Genomic DNA, 24337 nt, shown 5'->3' on the forward strand with positions numbered 1-24337 from the left:
ATGGAGCTGTGTATGTTATCGGCTTGAAGACTTTCAGCTGCGCATATTAAAGTGGAATGAGCTCACTGCAATACGATAGGAATGGAGATCGGTTCAGGTCGACGGGACCCGCATCCCGGAAACAATCACAAACCCGAAGACCGAGATTTTGTCTCCGCAGACCCTCTTGCGCTAACGCCCACCTGCCTTAAGACCCGCTCGCTTCGCAAACCCGGAGACTTTACGCGAAATTCAGACCAGATCAGATCAAAAATGGTCCACGATACGCCCGATCCCTCCAATAGCGAACCTTTTAAATGGTGGACTGTTATTGCAAGCGGATCTCCGATACTTGTCGCGAGGGCCAATGGCTACGTCGTATCATATGTGGTGGATCAGCTGTTGCAGTTGGTATATAATGTTCGCGGGACGGTTCGAGCGGAAAAGCCATGGCTGGAACTGTACTCCAAAAAGAACTACGGTATAGACCGGGTTGAGACCATGCTGGTGCCTATTTTTATAAAGGACGCACTTGGACCAGTCCTACGAGGTGCTTCAGGCATTATTCACCTTGCACTATACGTCCTTCTTCAAATCGAAATCAACTAACTTCCAAAAACAGGCTTCTGATACTTCATTCAATCCAGACCTTTACCTGATCATTCCGTCAGCGATAGAAAATGTTTGATTTTGCTCGAGACAGCGGCAAGGTTTGAGGGGTTGTTTTGACTTCATCCACCACGGCAGCCTTACTCTTCAAGCTGGCAAAAAAAGAGTCGCTATAGATAGTGGTATGCTTGCAGTGCTCTCAAGACGCGATTACATGTGTGTGTGTGCATTGGCACTTATGCGACGTTAGAAAGCTGGAACAATGAGTCAGTGCGAGCGGCGTGGGACCCAGATACTCCAAGCAATTTGAAGCCCCACCTGGTCTATTCTGCGTCAAAGACCAAAGCGGAGCGCAAGGCCTGGGAATAGATCAGATTGAATAAGGCATCATATGGTTTTAATTCTGTCCTGCCTTTCGTGAATGCAAGTACACTTGCGGACAGGGCCGAAACGTCATGTCTGGCATTTGGTCCACGTAAGCTGAAACCCCTGGCTTTTCAAGTTTCCCTGCTACGGCATCTGTTATAAGAAGGCTGCGGTAAAAGCGTTAATCCAGACTACTAACGATTGCTAGAATGGTTTGTGAACGTCATGGATACTGCTAGACTGTATATCATCGCAACCCTAGACATGGAGGTAGAATACGAGCGCCTTTCAGCGTGCGTACCACTTATGAACTGGGCCCAGGTTATGGCGATCCTGCAGAACCTGCGGCCAAGTAACGCCCTCATCCCTACAGCACCCACCGAGGAACCTAAGGATTAAACGGAAATAGTAGGCTCACGACGGGCTTTGAAGCTCCTCCAAACCTTCTTTGGCATATCAGATTGGACCTCGCTTAAATAAAGGTTGAAAACTGGGATATCGGACCTACTATGAGGCACAGGTTACTCCGAAGCTTCAGACTATCTTTGAGAAAGCCTACCTACCTTCCGTACTACCGCCTAAAAGTTTAGCCTAACTTTCGTTTCCGGTAAGATTTGGCCTGTTGGTTTAGGTTCGCTATTAAGGGTCTTATAAGGGCTTGAGACAAAGGTCTATAGGGATATATCGAGAATACAATATTTCAATTAGATGGCGCACGGGTTGCGCATATCCACCGGAAACGTTTACAACGAAAGACAAAAGAAATAGAAAAACGAATACTATTCAATTGAACACGTTGTGCTGCGAGTTGAACGTAAAGTAAAATTGACTAATGGAAGAAGCCTCGTAGATAAGTAAGAACTCGGCAGACAGTACAGTACATATCTTGGCTGGCATGCCATATCGTTTCAACTACTGATCCATAGCTCCCTGTCAGATTTGCTGTTGGTTGAGAAAATTCACAGCCCCACGCAAACTCCAGGAATGGCAGCTTTCTGCAGGACGGATGCGCGGAACTCGGTGCCCTCCGGGAAGTCCTCGCAGATCTTCCTGAATTCAGGAATAGCTAAGCCGTTCCTCAAGTCTTCATTGTTCTCCCAAACGGCGTAGTTGACGATAAAATTACCATCTCCAATAGCGTTGTGTAGCTGAGTGGAGATGTGACCAGGCGCTGTCTTGAGAACATCGGCGGTACGGCTCCAAGTTTTCAGGAATGACTCCTTATCTGCCCCAGGGGGGAGCGAAATGATATTGAGAAGAACGATAGGCCCTACGGAAGGGTTGACAGAAAGCATGGCTTCGAAGGTGGTGGAGCGATCGAGGGGTTTGTGAATAGGCGCCATTTTGTGAGAGATGAATGATGGTAACCTGAGATAACGGATTAGCACATACTACTTCATTCATAATAATGCGGGCATACTTTGGTGATGAACTTTGCGTTTGCGATGAGTGCCGAGTGAATATCTTCGTTGGCATACGGACATCCTTTTATATTCGCTCACGCAGGTGTTGTTGGACCGCAGTTCGGCACTGAGAGAGTCCGGAGCCCGGGAAAAGAATGTCTTGTGTTTTATGGAGTGGAGTACTCACGGTCTTCGCGCTATCCTGGTTCCGGTCTGCAATCATCACGAGCATAATCGGAGGCACTATAGATCTTTCGCCTTATCCTGGCGTCACAGTGCATCGTATTTCTGGTTGATTCATCTGGATCGAGTCGATATAATCTCCTACATGGACTAATGAGTATTCACAGAAAGGCCACGATCTATTGGCGCTGCTGGACCTGGCAGGGAGCCTACCATGTCAGCCATTTATCTAATCACGGAAATATAGTTCCTTACGGCCTAAACAGACGAAGGTCGTTTTTAAGAATGTAATTACCAGGGCCAAGTTTGTGAATCGACAACCTACCACTGACTGCAATCTCCGTAGGTAGCCTAACAAGCCCCTGCTACAGGGTTCCTCTTCTATGAAAACGAAGTTGAAGTGGATATGTCAAATGGCTGGACACACACGTCATCTAATAAGATACATAGTATTCATTCATCTTCTGACGTGCCCAGGGGATACAGAAATAGAGAAAAAATTGGTTGAGTGATAAATGATGAATGATCAGATTCAACTCAGACAGTTAACCCCCCCACTGACAACCAAATTGACCCCATTCAGCCATGTACACAGCGTACGCTATCTCGCTTGTCTCAGCGGCTCTGCTGGCAACTGGGGTGCTTTCAAGCAGGGGCTTGATGACTCCCATGAAATCCGCACTTGCCGCATTAAATGCTTCCGTTCGCGTGGGTCCAGGTGACACACAGTTCATGGTGCAGTTGTATTTCGGAGGTGATTCTTTCGCCCACACCTTGGTGAAGCTTTCAACCATAGCTTTGCTTCTGGATAGGATTGTCTGCAAAGGAATTCCTTCCTTTGCCGAGATGCTGGAGATGTTGATGATTCGCGACCCCCGAGAAGCAAGATGAGGAAGGGCCGCTTGGGTGAGAAGGAATGTTCCTCGACCGTTGAGGTTCACCAAATCTCCCCAATGCTCAAGTGTCTGCTCTTCGAATGGCAGGTCCACAGCTTTCCCGACATTATTGAGTAGGATGTCAATTGCTCCGAAGGATGCAACAGCCGCCTTGATAAGATTCCGTGGCCCCTCAGGGGTAGAAATAGTAGAAATATCGGCTTCCACTGTGATGCTAGGCGTATGCAAACTGGACGCGACTGCCTCTGCGCGTTGTCGACGAGGAGAAGGATAGTTTATGACGATGTTCGCACCGCAAGCCGAGAGTTCTCGAGCGATCTGAACACCGATTTCTCCGTGGGAGCCACTGGTGACAGCGACCTTTTCTTTCAGAGGCTGTTGGCTAGGACAGGCCGAATCAACTGTGCAACCAGGACATGTCATGTTGTGGATGGTCACTTTGAGCGTAAAAAAGCTACCGGGCAACTAAGTGCTTGGCTTTAAATCTCACGCACAGATTTCAGATGGTTTCGCCTATCACGTTAGACTGGTTTACCTGGAAGATCCCCTACTTGGAGGCGATCGGTGGTTCAACCCACTGCGCTTCCAACAGACATGTTCCGAAAGCAGACGGCTAAGTGCATGATAACCACTTTGATGTGACTTTGATCGTTATATCTCATGGCGAGGTGTAGGCCGAAGTGGACTACTCAGCACTCCGTAGTGAGTGGATACTAACAAAGTGGAGTCGGGTTCTTTTTCGGACTTCGGACAATTTTATGACGCCGAAAGCCGAAGTGACGGTAGGAGCTGCCCGGCAACCGATGTCAATCATCCCCAAGAATGGAACTGTAGATCACCTTAGGGAGGGGATTCAACTACCTGGCTTGGATCCTCGTGCACTCATATTTAGCAAATGTTGTACGTACCGTGTCCATCATAAACCAATATCGTCCAGTTGATGCCTTGATGCCAAGCTCCAACTTGACTTCTTGGAATGCAGGCCCATGTCTCAGGAGGTGCCGATGCGCACCAACGAGGGGTGCCATCACGAGCTGTAAAGCTGAAATCGCTGAGCTGCGTCTACTGTCGACAGAAGAAAATTCGTTGTAACCGGCACGACCCGTGTTCGAACTGCATCAAAGCCAATGCCGAGTGTACCTTTCCACGTCCTGCGCGAAATGCCCAAAAGAAAAGACACACTCAAACTTCAGAGTTGACAGCGAGAATGCGCCGGCTAGAGCAAGCAATCTTCGACCTCGGTGAAAATATAAGATTACGCGATAAGACACCTGCCTCGTCGGCAGGTTCATACTCGCACCCTGTGCGAGAAAGATCAACCGACACGAACGCCACAGTGACTCCGGGAGATCTCGTTGATACATCCCCGGATAACAATCAAGGACGGGGTAGTATCGAACTAGAACTGCAGGGAATCAATAGCAGACTGCTTTTTGGCCCTAACCTCATAGCGCATCGCTTGCCATTTATCCGACCGAACCCCCTGCAGCGGCAGACAATTTGGCAAAGTTACCTGGAGAACGTGGCTCCGCTTGTGACCATCGTACATCGGCAAAGTCTGGAAAATATTCTGGCGCAAGTGAACGAATCTGAGGATACTCTGGATACTCTTGAAGCAACAGAAAAGGCACTGGTTTGCGCCGTATACCTATCTGCGATCATGAGCATGACACCTGCTCAGTGTTTCGACAAACTTGGCGAACAGCAAGAGTCGGTAGTCGTTCGATACCGGTTGGCTGTCGAGCAAGCGCTCACCGAGGCTGATTTATTCAACTCTCGTGACCTTACCTTGCTTCAATCTGCCCTCTTGTACCTGATCTCCATTCGACGGCATGATAAAGGAGATTTTGCCTGGACCATGACAGCGGTCATATTGCGACTCGCGCAACGATTGGAGCTTCATCGCGAAAGCGCTCTATCCGCTACATTTCCCATGAATGCTGAGATGTCGCGCCGAGTTTGGTGGCATATCTTGGCGCTGGATGTGCAATCTGCGGAGGATCATTGTACCGAGCCGCTCATCCATGATGGGCAGTTTGACACCAGATTTCCACTAAACATCAACGATGAAGACCTGGTTCTCGGGGCCGAAGGGTTTCCGTGTGAACGCTCGGGTTATACAGACATGACTTTTTCCCTGATCAGGTTCGAGATAACAGCTACTTATCGTCTCCTGAAATATTCATCGTTCACAGAACCCGATTACTCTCCCGAGGATTCGTTGGCGAGTCGCCAGCAGCACGTTATTGGCCTGGAGCATCGTCTGCGCGAAAAATATCTTCAATATTCTAGCACAACAGCCACTGTCCATTGGCTCTGTGCTACCATTTCTTGGCTAGTCCTCGCTAAACTCCGAGTTTCTGTCTATGATCCTGTGACGTCCGGAGATATGTCGAATACAGGCCTCAAAGCGGACATTCGGGAGTTTCTATTTGCGACATCAATCGATATAATCGAGCTCTCGGTTATCTTAGAGACCAACCAGAAAGACCTTGGCAATTGGACTTGGATGTTCAAAAATAACAATCAGTGGCATGCGCTTTCCTTTGTCCTGACAGAGCTCTGTCTCCGTCCCTGGGCACTGATGCGGACCGTGCTTGGCGTGCAGTAGATTATGTCCTCCCCCTGTGGGAGTCGCAAGGGGCATGCGCGCAGCAGGAGATTTGGTTAATTGTCTCCCAGCTTAAGGAGCGAGCTATCCAAGCCAGGAGGCGACAGCTGGTCATCTCCCGTATCCCTGCGTCAACGCTTGCACGTCAGTACTCCCGTTCGTTTCCTGTAGTGGCACCACAGCATCTGAACACCACCAATGATGCACGACAACCGCTATCAATGTGCCCTGAGACGCCTTTTTCTTTTTCAGAGCCTTTATCACGCATGCGTTATTCCTATCCCGCGTGCCATCCCCTGGATCTTTCGGGTGTTGGTTTAGTCGAAAGTCCAGGGACAGTTTCGGGCTTGAACATCTCCGTTGGTGATCTGCCAGAGAGCCGATCCTTTCCGCACCTTGCTTCCTTGTCTGAGAACATTTTAGATTTTTTTTTAATCACCCAGAAGACTTGCTTGTCATAAAAAGCAACAAAAATGCCAGCCAAGACGCGCCTTAAGTAGTTTAAACAAGTGTGCAAATAATTCAGCTATTTGGCTGGAGTGGGTTATATAGAAAATAAATGCTGCGATGAAGGGATATCTACCTAGGTACCGATTGACAGCCCTGGAGGTCAAGGATGTTAAGTCAGCATTTCTCAGATGCCATAAAAGCCAAATACCATCCCATTAATCACCCCCAAGGGCTGATTTCTTTCGCCTCGAGAATACTATTGTTGGACCGATATCACGACTATTAGGTTCGGGGTACCATGATGCGGTTAACTACGAATAATATGTCACGCTTTTGGAATATGGATATATATATACTCCTCGCTCGTTACTCGACGAGTTACTTGGGTATCTAGAGCCATGGCTCAAACAAATCGGGGCAGTAGGTCCATGGGATGGAAGGTGTTGGGCTTTTGTGTTGGCTAAGACTCTAAACGTCATGTATCGCCACCACGGATGGACTGTGATGACATATAATGGCCCTAGATGGCCAAGTGTTCGCAAAGGACATTTCTTTATTGTATTCTTTGCCTTGAGCACTCTACCGCAATCGCCTACCAAACCCTCTTATTTCCCTTCTCTCAGACACTCCCGATGGACGGATCCTCCCGACACAATCAACGCTCCCCAGAAGCCACAGAGGCCTGGGTTCTCGGAAGCGGAACCGCATCTCTAGCATCAGCAGTTTATCTGATAACGCATGCCAAATTACCTCCTTCTGCTGTGCACATCCTCGATGAACACTTGTCCTTGCAAGAAACAATACATCGGCAGGGCAGTGCACACGCAGGATATGATCAGTTTGCAGGTTGTCTCCCTGTTCCTATTGGCTCTGATTTGAAGGATTTTCTTGATACGATTCCATCGGCAGTGGCGGAGGGCCAATCATTTCTAGATGACATTCAACAAGAGGAGAAACGACTCGCTATCGATAGAACAGGGCGTGCTTGTTTCATTTCTCAGAAAGACGGATGCTTCAAGCATCTGCCCACTGAGTCTTTGAATCTAGGTTGGAACCATCGAATCAATCTAATACGCCTCCTTGTGAAAAGGGAGAAAACCTTGCAAGGAGTCGCAATACGGGAATTTTTCCGGAGAAGCTTTTTCGAGAGTACCTTTTGGACAATCTGGTCAATTCAGTGAGTAATTGAATAATCCACTCCGCTGGATCCTGGGTCTGATTTGAGAAATTGCCAAATTGATAGGTTTGGGTTCCAGCCCTGGCATAGCGCCGCAGAATTTCGACGTGCTATTAGGCAATACCTATCCGGTTTTCGCAGCCTGAGTATCTCAAGCTGCCTGGATATCACTGGCCACTATCAATACGAGTCAATATACCTTCCCATATATTTCTTTCTCCAGAGTCAGGGAGTGGATTTTCAATTCGGCACCAAAATAAGAAATATCGAGACAACCCTCAATCAGAACCAATATGCGATCACCCAATTAAGCCTTTCGCGGCATGGGCTGGATTTCCAAAAAAAACTAGGACCTAGTGACATTGTCCTTGCTACATTGGGGTCAACTGTTTCGGGATGCGCAATTGGAACAAACGACAACCCCCCGGCTTGGCATTCAATTGAAGCAAGTGATCACCTCGATGCAAATTGGTCACTATGGTTAGAAGTTGGAAACAAATACCAGGGGCTTGGCAACCCTTACACATTTTGCACACGCAAGTCCGAGTCTATGTTGGAGTCTTTCACGGTAACAACCGAGGACATAGAGTTTTTCGACCATCTGGAATCCTTGTCACAATGCCCATGTCAAGCGGGTGCAATGATTATTATGAAGAATAGCAGCTGGGGATTAAATATTTCCCTCCCCGTCCAACCCGTTTTCCCTCAACAGCCGCAAGACGTCCGTGTCCTCTGGGGCTTTGCGCTCTTGCCCGAAATCGAAGGTGACCACGTTAAGAAAAACATGCTCTCTTGCTCCGGTGCAGAAGTCATGTCCGAGATCCTATATCATCTGGATCTTCCTAGAGATAGGGCAATGGAAGCCCTACAGCGTTCTATTATCATCCCACGGGCAATGCCACGAATGAGCTCAACTCTATTGACGAGATCCCTTGAAGACCGGGCTTGCATTACCCCCGAATCGATCTCCAATCTGGGCCTAGTTGGATCTTTTGTCGAGACTCCGGGGCGAACATGTGTGGACGTGAGCTACGGCGTGCACGCGGCACGTATAGCTGTATCGCATCTTATGGACCTCGAAACCTGGCCCGAGAAATCTCCTAGCCCGTCAATCTCAAGACTTTTGATTACTCTACTATGTAAGTGAGCAGTTATAAGGTTCTGCACCCTAACCCACAGAGTTGGCCGACTCAGGTTGAAGTCGGGATTACCGTACGTCCTATTCACAGGAAGTTCTCACCTAAACGCCATCAAACTGGGACATGAACGATGAGATCTGAAAATAATCCAACATATGTCATAATAACACGAACATATCTGTCCCATCTGACCCAACCTTATGCCTACACTTAATTGATATGAGAAATGAAAATACGGCTTATGGGTGATTATTTCAATGACACATAATACTAACGCCCAGTCCGTCAATAGGCCCAGAATAGGAAAGACGCATATATAGTTAAATGAGTGAAAAGCATTGCCGTTTTTCATACTGAAAACTGGAAACGGTTAACTTATTCAAATAAGGTGTTATCTTAGTTCACGCCCGTCTTAACATATGGCCCAGCAAAATTAGGAGGATAAATTGCGCATTCTTAGTATATCCACATAGCTGGGTAACTGACCGTCGGGGTGCAGTGTATGTACACCAGAGCCAATCGCTAATTAAAAAGGACTTTCAACTGCTTTCGCTATACTACAGCCTTCACTCTGCCGTATGCCCGCTGTCAGGCTATCTCTGTACTCCTAGCTATGAAGCTCCTCGCATTACAACATTCTTCCGGCTATCCCAACCATGTATGGTATTCATAGACTCAAGGTACGAATTTGTCGAGATCTCCTATAGTCACTTGACCGTCCCTATATACAGTCTTACTTCCTTCACACCGAACACAATACAAACTATTTTGTATCTTCATGATCTCATCTACCTTTTAGATACTAACAAATTCAGAAATCCTAAACTTTTATACATATAGTAATGTTGCTGTCTATATTATATGTTGCGACGAATATTTTCGGCCAATGAGACCGGTGTAGTTATGACGTCAAGTTATACTTCCATGACAGAGTAATCCGGCTGTGGTTAGAGTACTCTCCCCCGACATCACCCTCATAAGTACATATGTATGCTTCCTATCCACGCTTATTTGCTATCAATAAAGGGGCATTCAGGAAAAGGTATCAGGTTTAGGAATATAATGGCGGATACTCGATCCCTAGAACACCCCCCCCGACAATACGGGAAATGTCATTTCTAGGCATCTACATCCGCGATTTACCGGGGCTTATGATGGCACCACTGAGTATGATAGTGATGTGCGGGATACGCAAACTACAGAACACGATGGGAGCCAACGATCCGCATACATAGGACATGGTCAACAGTCCTCTCTCAAACTGCAAGGAGGCGATACACATCGCGACCTCTATCGTATTGAAGCTCGCTTAAGACGGGCCGGATTGGATCAGCGTGCAGCAACATTCTCGCATCCTCCCAGGCTGGAAACGGACGATGATCTCGAGATCTCGATACGCGATGAACCAGGGGCGTTTCGCCGGCAGTTCTTGATGCGAAACAAACGTGACTTCGCCAACAAATATGCACCGAATAGCTTCATGGAGTTCTTAGACTTATACGGAAGATTCGCCGGTGAAGACCTGGTCGAGTCGGAAGATGAGACAGACGTTGAAAATGCCGGAACCCCGGCGGATGAAGTAGAGCCGGAAAGAAGGCCATTGCTTCCCATTCGTGAAAGCTCTCAAGGGGACGCGTCAGACATGAAAACTTTCTTCACACTCCTCAAGGCCTTTATAGGAACAGGGATCATTTTCCTCCCTAAGGCGTTCCGCAACGGTGGCATACTCTTTTCATCAATTGCTCTCGTCACAGTCTCGATATTGACAACCGTCTGTTTTCATTTGCTGCTTCAATGCCGGCGACGGTATGGTGGTGGCTACGGCGATATTGGGGAATCTATTTCCAGCCCCCATCTTCGCTCACTTATTCGCCTTTCGATTGCGACTACGCAGCTTGGTTTCGTGTGTGCTGCCATTGCTTTTACTGCGGATAACCTGCGTTCATTTATAGAGGGCGTGGCCACCTATAATAGTAGCACACCGTCCATTTCCACAATAATCGCGCTGCAGTTGGTGATCCTCGTGCCTCTTGCCTTCATTCGCAAAATCTCCCGACTCGGATTAGTTGCACTACTTGCTGATGTCTTCATCTTCATCGCTATTGGCTACATATACTACTACGATATTTCGGAAATTTCTCAGCGGGGCTTGAAGCCCACAGTCAAGCTCTTCAACCCCAACACATTTACCCTGACGATCGGGTCATCAATATTCATGTTCGAGGGGATAGGCCTGATTCTCCCCATACAATCTTCGATGTCACAACCGGACCGGTTTGATCGCATCCTCTACATTGTCATGGCTCTTATAACTTTTCTTTTCGCGACCGTCGGGATTCTCTCATACGGGGCATTCGGCAGCCAGACGAAGATCAATATCATCAGCAATTTCCCACAGTCGGATAAATTCGTCAATTCTGTCCGGTTATTCTTCTCGCTAGCTGTTCTTGTGGGCACCCCGGTACAGCTTTTTCCTGCTTTGCGAATCATGGAGAGAAAGTTATTCGACCGCAAATCTGGCCAGCAAAACCTCCTCATAAAGTGGAAAAAGAATATCTTTAGGACAGGTATTGTCGTTCTTTGCGCCTTGATTGCAGCCCTGGGTGCCAGGGACTTGGATAAGTTTGTTGCTTTTGTGGGATCTATTTCATGTGTTCCTTTAATTTTTGTTTATCCGGCTTATCTGCATTGGAAAGGTATTGCGACTACCTGGTGGGAAAAAGGAGGAGATGTGTTGATAATTACAATGGGGGTTGCCTGTATGATCTATACCACTATGTCTACCGTGTTTCTACAGTTTAACTGATGACCGTATCCACCTTTAGGGTGTGAAGCAAACGGTTCAAAACTGAAATGGCGCCAAAACAAATCAAGTTATTCCTGATTTATTGGGGTAAATAAGTCGTGACGATAGGTACTGTTGACATACATGGGATGTCTGTCTCATTGTGTGCAGACTGAGCCTTTGCTTTGCCAGTTTGCCATTTCTTTGTTAGCACAGGCTTCATATACAGCCTGTCTCCCATAGATTTATACCATGCATCTTCTTCCTGATTTTCCCCATGCTAGTCATCACTAGTAGTTCTCCAGTATTGTAGCCCTCAACAGGTACTTGTTGGAGCTTCTGGTCACGTGACATAGGTGGCTGCCTGGTTTGTCAGGCTAGTCATGTCTGGTTGTTTGTCTCTCCTCTCTCTCAGTCTCTCTCTCTCTCTTCCTCCCCCAGTCTTCTGTTAGTCTATGCGAATACAGCCATTCCACTCTGCTCCTTGTTCTCGTGCCGCCGACAGCTATCGGAATTAGCCCTGAGTTATCTATACGAAGAGTCAAGTTGATTTTCAATCAGCTTGACGTTCTCATTGTATATATAGTCCCATGTTTCCCTTTGTAATAACAATCGATCATACTTCTGAACTACAACAGGACGTACTGTGACTAATTTCCTCCCAAGGGGATTCTCCCATAAGTAGAGACCTCTTAAGAGAGGTCACTTATCCTCAGCCTTCCAAGTGATCCCTTACTCTTGGGAATGAGCTAGCTGAATATAGTTTGCTATCAACTTCCTTTCATGTTACCACTTCCAGAATACTCTACATGGCTCTATCACAGTGACAAAAGTAGTCTCTTATCCCAGTACCACTCCTATTAGATTTCTCTCGGGGTGCCATGTGTCTTACCTGTAGTACGCTCTTATTTCAAGCCATATAGCTTATTCCAAGCCATGTATGTCTACGCATAGTCCTAAGAGGGGTCTCCCATAAGCGCCTAGGATCTCTCCCATAACCGAAGCACAAGTGTCGTGAGTGTGCTGCGGATATGACTTGAGACACTCTTGGTTCTTCTCATAGCCTTGCTGGCTATCGTTTGCTAGCATTACTAGTCCTTGCAATTGCTGGGAAAACTCCGGGGATGTATAAGGATCATTAAAGAACATGCGAAGTCTCCATCCGGCATAATTGACGCAAAACATAATTTTTAACATCTTTCCGCCTCCACAGACCATGTGCTGGGAATATTCGACGTCGTTCGATCGACCGGCCAGAATTGCCTCTCCGAGCCCCGCGAATGCACGATCGAAACCAGCAGACTCAGCACTGCATACTCTAGCTTCAACTTGACACTATACACTGTCGCTTTCAAGATGAGATGCGAAAAGTAATAGCTCAGATACTGGAGAATTATCACCGCCAAGTCCATGACAATAATTGCAACGTTGACCGCCAGCAGTTCGTATAAGATTTTATGTCGCCATTTGTCGTCCCTAGGAGTGAGCCGAATTATTCGAACGGCTTCCCAGATATAGACCCCTGAGATAAAACACTCTTGCAATGTGAACCAAGTCACTTGGATCCGCTCATAAGCGGCGTATCCCTGCACCCACGCGGGGGACTGCGGCATATAGGTCCACCCCACATTCAACACAATCGTCGGCACGACAATCACAATAAGACACAGTATTATTAGCGCCCGCACGAAGCCCAACGTCGTCCTGCTTTGCGATACCAGGTGTAATCGCGAGTAGAGCACCACAGACTGGTTCGGCACCATCAGGACCCATCCAACAATCTGCAAGACCAAGCTTAGCCATAATGGCACCAGGTTGAAGAATTGCAAGAAACCGCCAATAGTGGATGGGATCACACCGCCAATGGCCGACGTCAAGAGAGACCAAAAATAGAGGCTGCGATAGCGGCGGAAGGAGAGCAGAATGAGGATCGCCAGTTCCAGAGCATTGTATAGCGCGATCGATATTAACACGACTACGCTGATATCGAGCGCGTGGTCCACAGTTCTGTTTCCCGACCCTAACGGCGATGTCGGATTCTGTGGGGAACTATTCATGTTGCAAGTTGGCGAGGGTGTGTAGGCCAACGGAACCGGTGTTGGCGTGCTGCATCTCTCACTGGTGGCGAATTGGGTATATGCTGGGGTTTAAGAGGAAGTGGTATTGTACGTCGATAATTTGAACAGGAAGAGAGGCAGGGAACGACGAGAGTGAGGAAGAGTATGTTGAAGTGAAAAGAGCCATTACCAAAGTTTAAATCATTCAAGTGACTGCCGGTCTACAAAAATTAATAGGGACACAACAGCTTTTGTTATGGGCAGAACAACGACTGGTGGATACCTGTAATTACTATTGGTATGGTTTTTGGCTGAACATTTTTCCATTGGCTGACAATTTTGCATCCGGTGAAGCCCACCAATACCGGGTGGATGTTACTAGGCTTGGCAAAATTAGTGGCAGAATTTGCAATTCTATCTAAAAGTCTAAATTTGCCAGCGAAATCGCCCTCGTGATTACTCGCGGCTCTCATTGGAGGTTGATATGCGGGGTTTTCATCAACCTTGGTCCAACCCCGGAAACCTGGGGTGGGGAAAGAAGTCAAAAAACAGAAAGGTTCTATCCCATAGGGGTGGGCGCAGTCTAGTAGACTAGAATTAGGACTTTGGCTTAACTATGGGAGGAAAAAGTGGGGCCATGAGTAGACTGGAATACTTTTTACGAGTAGACTGGAATTCCTTCTCGTACGAGGATCGGTCTGAAAATTTGTAGAGATCTATTCTATATCTTAAAGAGTATAGTGTTCGAATTTCAGAGTCATTAACCCAGAAATAAAGGTATAGTAGCCGATTAAAATTTTAAATTATTTTTAATAGGGTGCGACTGTATAATATATCAGGATATATTCACTACTATATATCAAATATATATTCTACCAATTCTACCATTTCGTATAATCTAACCACTTTAAATTAATAGATAAATTTCGTACAAATTCATTTTAAATATACTAACTTTGTATAAATTTATCGTGAACCTATTCCTAGCTTCTCTAGGATTCTCCTTTTTCCATCTAAAGTCTATCCTATGGGGGTGGGACAAGTTACCGTAACTTGAATTAGGGCTTTGAAGTTTACTATGGGAGAAAAAAAGTGGGTCAACGCCCATATGAGTTAACTTTCAGACGCCCACTGGTTTTTGTTATAGGCCTCGGATGATACTAAGATTTTTAAGAGTTCTATTTATAGTAGTGAATTTTCTGAGGTTTCAATTTCGAGCCAAAATATATTATGTTGATTAAGGTATGCGCGATTGAAATCTAGGAATTATTTTAGTAATAGCTTAGGACTTAGCCTATAACTATAGCTTTGTAGCTCTAACTTCAATATTAGGGTTAGTAATCTAATAAATATCACTTATAATATTACTTATAGTAAGTTAAGATTTATATAAGGAGTATATAGAAGATATAGCTATCTAGTGGTGCAATTTTAGTAAGATCGAACCACTTCCTATATATATACTAATCTAATAACTTAGTAGATATACTATATACGAATATATATATCTATCTTTATCTTCGACCTTTTCTATTTATATTAGAAAGTGTTATCTTATAAGTTAGGTCTATAAGTAGAGTAAAGATATAGAGTAAGAGAGTACTCTATTTAAAATAGTAAAAGATCGGGAAGAAAGAGAAGTAAGATCTAGCGAGCTCTAGAGAAGCTAATTAAACTATAATTAGTATAAAAAAAAAAAAAGAAGTAAACCCTAACCGGTAAGTATAGAAAGTAAACTAATTAAAGATATATAATCGAGTGTATATTTTAAGGACTATTAGAACGGTATAGTATAAATAACTACTTCCCACCGTATCCTATCCCCCTAGAATTTCATTCCTAGAATTATTAACGTCCTTCGGTAGGAATTATAGAAATAGAGAACCGTCCGATAATAGTATTAATATCGTTATAGTAGGGCATATTTACACTATCTCTAGTAATATATATTATATTCGACTGAAAAGCCCTAACTACGCTATACTAGAGGTAGATATAGTCTTCTATACTAATCGATTTATAACGGGATAATAATATAGCTATAAACCTTTCTAGGCTTCTATCTGCCTTAATCTCTTAGGGAATCGGTATATAGCTAAGGAGCTAGTTATAGTAGGACATATAATAGGTATTCTAGTAATAACGTAAAAAGATTAGTAAAGTTAATAAAGAGATAGAATAGAAAACTCACTAGGTAGCGAGGGTATAATCCGTAAGTATTAATATAGTTCCGTATAAGGAGGGTAAACGCGCGGTAGAGATTAGCGATATAAAATGTAAGCTAGGTAAAAGAGCTTCTAAGGAGGAACTAGTTCTTAATAAGGCTTTTATAATTACGTTCGGTAGTATTATAGGTGTCCTAGAATAAGGCGACCTATAAAATCAATACTAGCAATTCGTACCTATACCCTTCTATTCTAGTAGGGAGCTAAAAAGAGAGTATATAGTTAGTAAGATTATAAATAATTCGTAGGTCGAATATTACTATCTCGTAATCTTATCCTAATATATAACAACCTTCGTAGTTATTTATATTAACCGTATCTTAGATATAGGTGATTTTAAAGTGTAGCTAGAAACTAGGTTCGGGAGCTCGAAGTAACTAATCCGCGAGGCTTCGCTAAATGTAGGGGAGGTAAAAGAGGAGCTATAGTATAGGGTTCGATAGACGATCACGAGTAGGACGACGCTAGAAGATAGTTCCTTAGCGAATAATCTGATTTCCTACTATAACGGATAATAGTAATAAGGCTTCGAAGAGGATAAAGGAGAATGTTAGTATTTGAAGTGAGAAGTGTACTCGAAGGGAAAAGTGTAAAACTAAGCTAAAGATATAAATATGGGGAGAAGTTGTTATATAGGGGGAACTTACTATGATAGTGGTCGTAGATGGTTATAGATAGTCGTAGATAGTTGTAGATAATGCTAGTGGTGGATGAAGATGGAGGATGAAGATGGTGGTGGATGAAGATAGAGGATGAAGATAGTAGATAATGAAGATGGAGGATGAAGATGGAGGATGCTGCTAGTGGATGATGAAGATGGAGGATGCTGCTAGTGGATGATAAAGATAGAGGATACTGCTAGTGGATGATAAAGATGGAGGATGCTGCTGGTGGATGAAGAATGAAGAAGGAAGATGGAAGGAGGATGGTGGTGGATGAAGAAGATGGAAGGAGGATGGTGGTGGATGAAGAAGGACTGAGGAGATAGGACGGAGATGAGATGAGGAGATAGGACTGAGATGAGATGAGGAGACAGGACTGAGATGAGATGAGGAGACAGGACTGAGATGATGAGAGGAGACAGGACTGAGATGAGATGAGAGGAGAGGAGACAGAACTGAGATGGGATGAGAGGAGACAGGACTGAGATGGGATGAGAGGAGACAGGACTGAGATGGGATGAGAGGAGACAGGACTGAGATGGGATGAGAGGAGACAGGACTGAGATGGGATGAGAGGAGACAGGACTGAGATGGGATGACAGGACTGAGATGAGATGACAGGACTGAGATGAGATAAAAGGACTGAGGTCTCGAGCTCCATAGATAAGATGAAAGGACTGAGGTCTCGAGAACGCTAGAATCCAAACGTTAGAATCCAAACGTTAATCAGAATCAAGCTAGGTCTTTAATATACTTTAAAAATATTAAATTATACCCTTTCTATATTCATAGCTACAGTTCTATATTTATAGCTACAGTCTACGCTCCTATCGATAAAGGTCTCATTTATAAACTTAAAGTTTTAGACTATTTTTCTTTACTAAACCGTATTATATTAAAAGGAATAAATTAACATTCTTTACTAAATAACTATAGAATAGAACCCTATAGTCGTATTATTAATAGTACCTATAGGTAGATACTATAGACGTATACTAGAAAAGTTAGGAGGAGCTATATACCTAAAGGTACTACTATAGTATATATCTATAAATATCCTTTCGATATCTTTATACTCTCTAATATCGACATTAGCCGATTTATTATATTCTATATCGTCGCTAGTAGAAGGGCTATATACTTCGGTATTAGGAAGTCCTAAAGTATTAGTAGTATACTAGAACCTAATATAGTAGATACTATTATAGATAAACTCCGGAGTAGTAGATAGGTTTAATTCCCTCCGGTAGAAGTAGGAATTATTACTAAATACCTCCTTCTTAGTAGCTATAAGGTTAGTAAACGTAGTATAATATAGGCGCTAGGCGTTTCGTCTCTAGGCCTATATATAATTCTATAATATATCCTCGTTATCGCTAAATAAAATATCTAACTCCCTCTATACGTCTACTATATCCTATCGCATCTAGCTAATTAGTATATCTGAAATCGTACCTAAGTGTCCTAGCCGAACGGTTATAGGAAATATATTATCTACTTAACTACTATATATACTATTCGGTAGACCGGATAGTGTCTTAGTGCCCGACTAGAAATCACGATAGTAGCGCGAGAGGTTATCCTAGGTACTAGATTCTATAATATCTAGTGTCTAATAATTATCACCGATAGTAACGAACTAAGGTAGGATATTAATATACTAGGAACTCGCGGGGCCGGTAGACCTATAGGGTAGGCTAGGTAGACTTAGCTATATATCCCTAAACTAATAGATCTATTTTATCTAACTATAGCTAAAGTAGGCCTCGTCCTCTTTAGTCTATATCTCGGCGTCGATATATTATATAAACCTATCCTTAGCGTACCCTCGGTCGATTAGCCGCTAATACTATATATCGATATCGCGATATATACCTAGGAGTAATTCGGTATAGTTATAGCTATCCTTATTAGAGAGAGCGAGGCTCCCTTATAGCGTATTCTTACCCCGACCACTACGCACGAAGTCGGTGATATTTATATTAATATAGCGAAAGAAGGTACGTTCTCTAGGATATATTCGCTTAGCGTAATATAGAAATAACACTAGCTTCTATATATAATTAGGACGGTATAGTATATAGAAAGTATAGTATATAGGGTCCTATCGAACTATCTACTATACTAAGCTAAACTATATATTCCTAGCCTAACTAATATAAGGCTTAAACGGGCGGGCTAGGTAATACTAGTCGTATATATTAAATTCCTCTATTATCAAATCCCGTAGGCTACGTAGGTAATTCCTATCGAAATCCTCACTTAACTATCTAAATAGCCCTAGAAGTATAATACTTCTATCTTAATCTAGCTACTAATCTAAGTCCCTAATACTAGGGTTGGGGTCTTAGCTAAAGTAGCGCTTATATAGTTAAACGAATATCAATAATTAGATAAGCGCTAGGTTTATAATCCTAGGTTTACTAGAGCTAGCGATCGGGAACCGCTACCTAGATTCTAGATTGCTTACTATATATTTAAACTAGGCCTTATTCCTACCCTTTATCTCGTCCTATATACTAAGATTTATATATAAGTCATATAATCGTCGGAGCAATTCCTTATATAGAATATTATAGTAAAGGCCTAAGCGTTTATACAGTTCGTAAATATAGAGATTATAGAGAGATAGTAATAGTAAGGTATATATAGCACTCTAAGTAGTTATTACCTTTCTAACCTATCGGAGTAGCTACTTCTTTAGGGTATCGGTTAGGAGTTTAGCCCCCCTTAGAAGACGCTTAATCGTAGTATCCGTAAAAGCACAGCTATAGCTAGTAAGTAAATATTTAGGAGTTAGGTATAGCCGCTTTAGACGGCTAGAAAGAGCTTTATTGTCCTTATCGTTCTCCTTATCGTTATAATTAGATAGATCGTTATTATCGTTCTCCTTATCGTTCTCCTCGTCGCTATAATTAACGTTATAATTAGATAGTATAGAGGGGGTTAATAATAAATATAATAATAGTAATAATATTAATAATAGCGTATTATCTTAGGGTCTCTTTTAAAGGGATCTAGGAGGCTCTATAGTATTAGTAGCACCCCTAGATCGTATTAGCTATACTATACTCGTAGGTAGTATTATATAACCTAATCGGATTAAATAGATAAATCCGTCTATATCAACCCTAAGCTCTAGTGCTTATAGGATTTAAAGGTTAAGGCGTTAGAAATTACACTATATAAGCGTAAAGTCGAGATCAATTTATATAATTCGAGTATACTAGCGAATACCACAACTATATCTAGATTTTCGATATATAATAGCGTTATTAATAGTAGTTTAGAGCTCGGGATATAATAGTCCTTTACTAATAATCTTACTAACCTTTCGGAGTATCGCGTAGCTTCCTATATATATAAAAAGAGCGTTAGCCTACTACTTACCCTACTAGAGGATAGCTTACCTATATACGTTCGCCTTAAAACGATCGAGACCTTCTTAGACTTTCACTACATTCCGAGTAACCTACTATAAGTTTCGGAATAATTTTAGGCTTACTTTATATATCCTCTAAAACTCCCCCTTTTTAATAAAGTTATATAACTCTTATAGCGATCTTATAGCGTTCCCTATAACTCTATAGATATAATCTTAGATTATTAATATAGCTAGATAAATATCCTTAGGTAATAGGGTTTTAATTATAGCGAGTCCTTCTTTAATCGACCTTATATACTAACTATTAAGATTTAGTATAATAGAGAAGGCGAAGGATTAATCTATAGCCTTATATCTAATAGGGTTACTAATAGCTATCGATATAGTAGACTTAACTATAATAGATAAATTCGAACTCGAAGGGATTAGCGTAAATTCGAATAGAAACTATATAATTTATTAAATAAGATAGGAGAAAAGATAGCTAAAGGGTATATAAGATAGTTATTAAAATTAGAATATATTACTAATAGATTATAAGAATTTATATTACCTATAAGTAGTATTTAATAATGATTTCTATTACTTTCTATTACTATTACTAGCTATAATTATTTTTATCGTTTATTTTACTTAAAGAAAAATTCTAAAAGAACTAGTTTCTTTCGATATACCACTATCGATATAAGATAATCTATTAAGTGGTCTCGATTATTTTCACGAAAAAAACTAAAAGAACTAGTTTCTTTAGATATACCACTATCGATATAAGATAATCTATTAAATAGTCTCGATTATTTTCGCGAAAAAGATTTAAAAGAACCACTTTCTTTAGATAATCTATTTAGTAGTCCCGATTATTTTTGTAAAAAGAAACTAAAAGAATTAGTTTCTTTAGACGCACTACTATCGACGCTAGATAATCTAAAGAACCACTTTCTTTAGACGTATCACTCTAGGAAAGGAAAGGGGAGACTATAGAGACTATCTACCTAGAAGTCCTAGAAAGATCATATACCCTACTATAAGAATTCTATTATAAAGTTAAAGTAGACTACTAATACGGGCCGCGGTAGAATTTAGGGGTGATTATTATATAACGTTTCTTTTCTCTAGCTCTTTTCTTAATTTTCTATAACGTCGACTACTATATACCTACTACGTTTACTACTTATATATTTATATATATACGTAAATTATAACCTTATAAAATACTAATAGAAATTTTTATTAAACCCGAAGAATACCCTATTATTATTTATAAATATTATTATATCGGTATTAGGCCTAGTGAAATTAGTTATTATTTATAAGGAGCCTAATATCGATTAGGAGCACCTACTAGTAGGCAGTTATAGTATACTATCTAATAGTAGAATAGAGTCTAAGAGTACGACGATTAGGAAGTGCCTACTATAATCAATCGACCTATCTAAGGGTTAACCGTATATAACGATAGTATATTATATATATAGGAACTAGGCTACTGTTATATAATTTATAAAATCGAGGTTATAAAATAGCACTAGCGTATAGCCTATAGCTAGATAGTAGCTAGTAGCAAAGGACGTCCCCGCGCTATAGCTAGACAATCTATATAAGAGTAGATCTAATAGTTTAGCCGTATAGTTATATACTAGTAGGCGTTTAACCATAGTATCGGTAAGTATTATATCTATATATTAGGGTATATAACTTATAATCTAGCCGCGTAGCCTAGTTAGCTAAACCCTTAAGTGTTATAGATCTATACTAAGCTCGATAAGATCGAAGAGCTATATTAGTAGTATATTATATAGCCTATTTAGATTAAAGCTAGCTAGCGAGATAAAGCGAACCTATGGCTACGTCGTATATAGTAGGCTGTATATTTAGCCGGTTTAAACCCTAACAATTTAGTCTAATATATCTAACAACCCGATCCCGAGGACTAGAGCGAGAAAGTATTAACTATAGCCGCGATTTAGGATTCTATAGCTGCTGTAGCCTATATAAGTTAAAAGGTTAACGCGCGTATAGGCCATACTATCTAAATCGAAGCTATATAGGTCGAGCGTAATAAAACGCCTAGTAAGCCGCTATAGGCGTATATAGTAGAAGAGGCTATCGTTAAATATAGCGTCCTATAGTAGTAGGTGTTAATATTTTTCGTACGTATATAGGTTCCGTATAAGTAGAATAGTCTAAAGTATTTATTTACCCGGCGATAGTAGCGTATATAGGAGAAACTATAGGACGAAGCGTAGATAGTTACCCGATCTAGCCGATCTAGTTCGTTAGATCGAAATTCCCTAGATCCGAAGTCCGCTAATAGTTCGCGAGGCGCTAATCCTATTCTAAGCTAGGCGAGTAAAGACGAATTTTTCTAGTTCGGAAATACCGACCGCGATATACTAGATAATCGGGTATAATTCGAATTATCAGCTATCGATATAGTATATTTAGATTTTTATATAGAATTGTTAAACTAGTATATATAGATAGAGGATTACGAGTGTACGTTAATATATATACTAGCAATATAAGACCGAGGTAAAGCCGGTTAGCGCGACGCCGATAGTTACCTACCAATTTTATCCTAGATTATTAAAGTCGTACGATTTATAATAGTATATAAAGCCATACGACTAAACCTATAGGTATACGAAATAATAAAGATTTTATAAGAATATTATATAGCTAGTATATAGGAGGGTAAGAGTGCTATAGATAAGCTAGGATATATATCTGTGGGTTATAGTTCCCCCCGCTATCTAGCTAAACTATATTAATCCGATTTAGCTAAGACAATTAAAGGCGATCATTCTAGGATTAGGTCGTTTTGATAGTCGATAAGTTTATAGTATATAGTATAGATAGCCTAATATAGTGGATTTTAGATTTATATATATATAGGTTAAAGATCTATTATAATAGTATAACGCTAGGCTATATTAGATAGATAGGTTAGGATCGGTTATATTATAAAGAGCTAATATTTACAATAGATTAGTTTAAAGGGTTTATATACTAGTTAGTTAGTAATACGCGGTAGTTATTATTAGACAAATTAATATTTATAGACACTATCGATATACCTAAGATCCTATAGAAGATATTATACAATAATCCTATATAGAGTGGCTATAGTTAGAGTTTTTTATAAAATACCCGTATACTATAGCCTATAGATAGAGCGAAATAGATATAGTAGCGGTTATAATAGGAGCCCTAGCTAGCGAAATAGTTTTTCGAATATAAAGTACCCTATATAGCTAAGATCGATTTATTTATATAATAAGTGGTAGCATTCTGTCGGAAGTTAAGTATTACAATCTATATTTATAGCGGATAGCCCGCCTATACACTAGAACTATTAAATATTCGATATAAAAACACCGATAGCGGTAGCTACCGGAACGTATTTATTAAAGATAGGATAGTTACGATAGTCACATCGTACTATAAGGGGTTTTATATATCGAATAATATAAAAATCATTCACCGGTATTTACTATAGGATATTAGAGAGCTAGTAGTATAGTATTTATAGTTAGTATTACCGTTTATTAAACGAATAGAGCTATACTAGGACCACCAATATAATAAAGAGCGGAATAACTAGTAAATATAGTAGACTAGGCTTTCCGATTAAAAGGTTTACCGAACTAACTACCTAGATACTAACAAGCGGTATATATATAGCCTCCCGACCCTAATATATAGCGGGTATAGAGTTTAGAGCGGTTATAGGACGATTTAAAGAGCGAGACTAGCTGGGGGTTAGACAGAGCGATTAATTTAATAGCGTACCGGGATATTACTATTAGTATCAGTCGACAGTATATATAGCATTCTAATCAGTTCCCGAATAACGTATATATAGACAATCGTACCCTAGAGGACTAGGACGATAGCGATAATAAAGGTGGCATAGGAGCGGAGGAATAGATAGGCTATATCGTAGATTTATAGGTAGCGTATTCGTTATATATCGCTAGTATAGTATACGGGCGTAAGATTACCAAATAGCCCGGAACTATAGCACACCGATACCAGTTATTCCGATTATCGAGTACAGATTAGCACCGGTTTTTAGGCTTCATATATAGCGATAGTAAATACGTAGACCCCCGTAGAGCTAGCTAGCTATCACCATAGGAGATAGAAGCCGAGCGTAGTCGTTAGGACCGTCAGTAGAAGTTATAAAAAACACTAATATAGCCCGAGTTATAGAAGATAATAGGTAATAAGCTAGTCCGGTTCCGTAAGGTCTAAAGACCCGCGATTAAAGCGATCTAGTAGGGATAGAGTCCGATTATTATAGTGATACCCACCGGCGGCGGTAAGAGTATATTATTTATATTACCCGTATAGGTTACCAGTAGCACAATAGTAGTAGTAGTCCCGTTAATCGCATTATATAACGAT

General features: G+C 41.8%; 7 protein-coding genes across 7 annotated transcripts; 3 read left to right on the plus strand and 4 right to left on the minus strand.

Moving 5' to 3' along the window:
- Nucleotides 1–252: 252 nt before the first annotated feature.
- N7519_004881 (uncharacterized protein) lies at nucleotides 253–1353 on the plus strand (the record flags this gene model as incomplete). The annotated part of the gene is made up of 2 exons (XM_057291657.1): nucleotides 253–460; nucleotides 1163–1353. The coding sequence occupies 2 exons, from the start codon at nucleotides 253–255 to the stop codon at nucleotides 1351–1353; spliced, it is 399 nt and encodes a 132-aa protein (XP_057152859.1).
- Nucleotides 1354–1913: 560 nt separating this feature from the next.
- On the minus strand, nucleotides 1914–2297 carry N7519_004882 (antibiotic biosynthesis monooxygenase family protein; the record flags this gene model as incomplete). The annotated part of the gene is made up of 1 exon (XM_057291658.1): nucleotides 1914–2297. One exon carries the CDS (start codon nucleotides 2295–2297, stop codon nucleotides 1914–1916), a length of 384 nt encoding a protein of 127 aa, XP_057152860.1.
- Nucleotides 2298–3085: 788 nt separating this feature from the next.
- On the minus strand, nucleotides 3086–3859 carry N7519_004883 (SDR family NAD(P)-dependent oxidoreductase; the record flags this gene model as incomplete). Its single annotated transcript, XM_057291659.1, has 1 exon — nucleotides 3086–3859. The coding sequence occupies one exon, from the start codon at nucleotides 3857–3859 to the stop codon at nucleotides 3086–3088; it is 774 nt and encodes a 257-aa protein (XP_057152861.1).
- Nucleotides 3860–4412: 553 nt separating this feature from the next.
- Nucleotides 4413–6047, plus strand: N7519_004884 (transcription factor domain-containing protein; the record flags this gene model as incomplete). The annotated part of the gene is made up of 1 exon (XM_057291660.1): nucleotides 4413–6047. The coding sequence occupies one exon, from the start codon at nucleotides 4413–4415 to the stop codon at nucleotides 6045–6047; it is 1635 nt and encodes a 544-aa protein (XP_057152862.1).
- A 3875-nt stretch (nucleotides 6048–9922) lies between these two features.
- On the plus strand, nucleotides 9923–11619 carry N7519_004885 (putative amino acid transporter; the record flags this gene model as incomplete). Its single annotated transcript, XM_057291661.1, has 2 exons — nucleotides 9923–9980; nucleotides 10049–11619. 2 exons carry the CDS (start codon nucleotides 9923–9925, stop codon nucleotides 11617–11619), a joined length of 1629 nt encoding a protein of 542 aa, XP_057152863.1.
- Nucleotides 11620–12522: 903 nt separating this feature from the next.
- Nucleotides 12523–13655, minus strand: N7519_004886 (uncharacterized protein; the record flags this gene model as incomplete). Its single annotated transcript, XM_057291662.1, has 2 exons — nucleotides 12523–12689; nucleotides 12794–13655. 2 exons carry the CDS (start codon nucleotides 13653–13655, stop codon nucleotides 12523–12525), a joined length of 1029 nt encoding a protein of 342 aa, XP_057152864.1.
- A 3083-nt stretch (nucleotides 13656–16738) lies between these two features.
- Nucleotides 16739–17203, minus strand: N7519_004887 (uncharacterized protein; the record flags this gene model as incomplete). Its single annotated transcript, XM_057291663.1, has 1 exon — nucleotides 16739–17203. One exon carries the CDS (start codon nucleotides 17201–17203, stop codon nucleotides 16739–16741), a length of 465 nt encoding a protein of 154 aa, XP_057152865.1.
- Nucleotides 17204–24337: the final 7134 nt, after the last annotated feature.

This window comes from Penicillium mononematosum, assembly GCF_028829835.1.
Source record: "Penicillium mononematosum strain IBT 11891 chromosome Unknown utg000002l:1.0-8112719.0:1.0-8118358.0, whole genome shotgun sequence".
In the NCBI taxonomy this organism is placed as follows: Eukaryota; Fungi; Ascomycota; class Eurotiomycetes; order Eurotiales; family Aspergillaceae; genus Penicillium; species Penicillium mononematosum.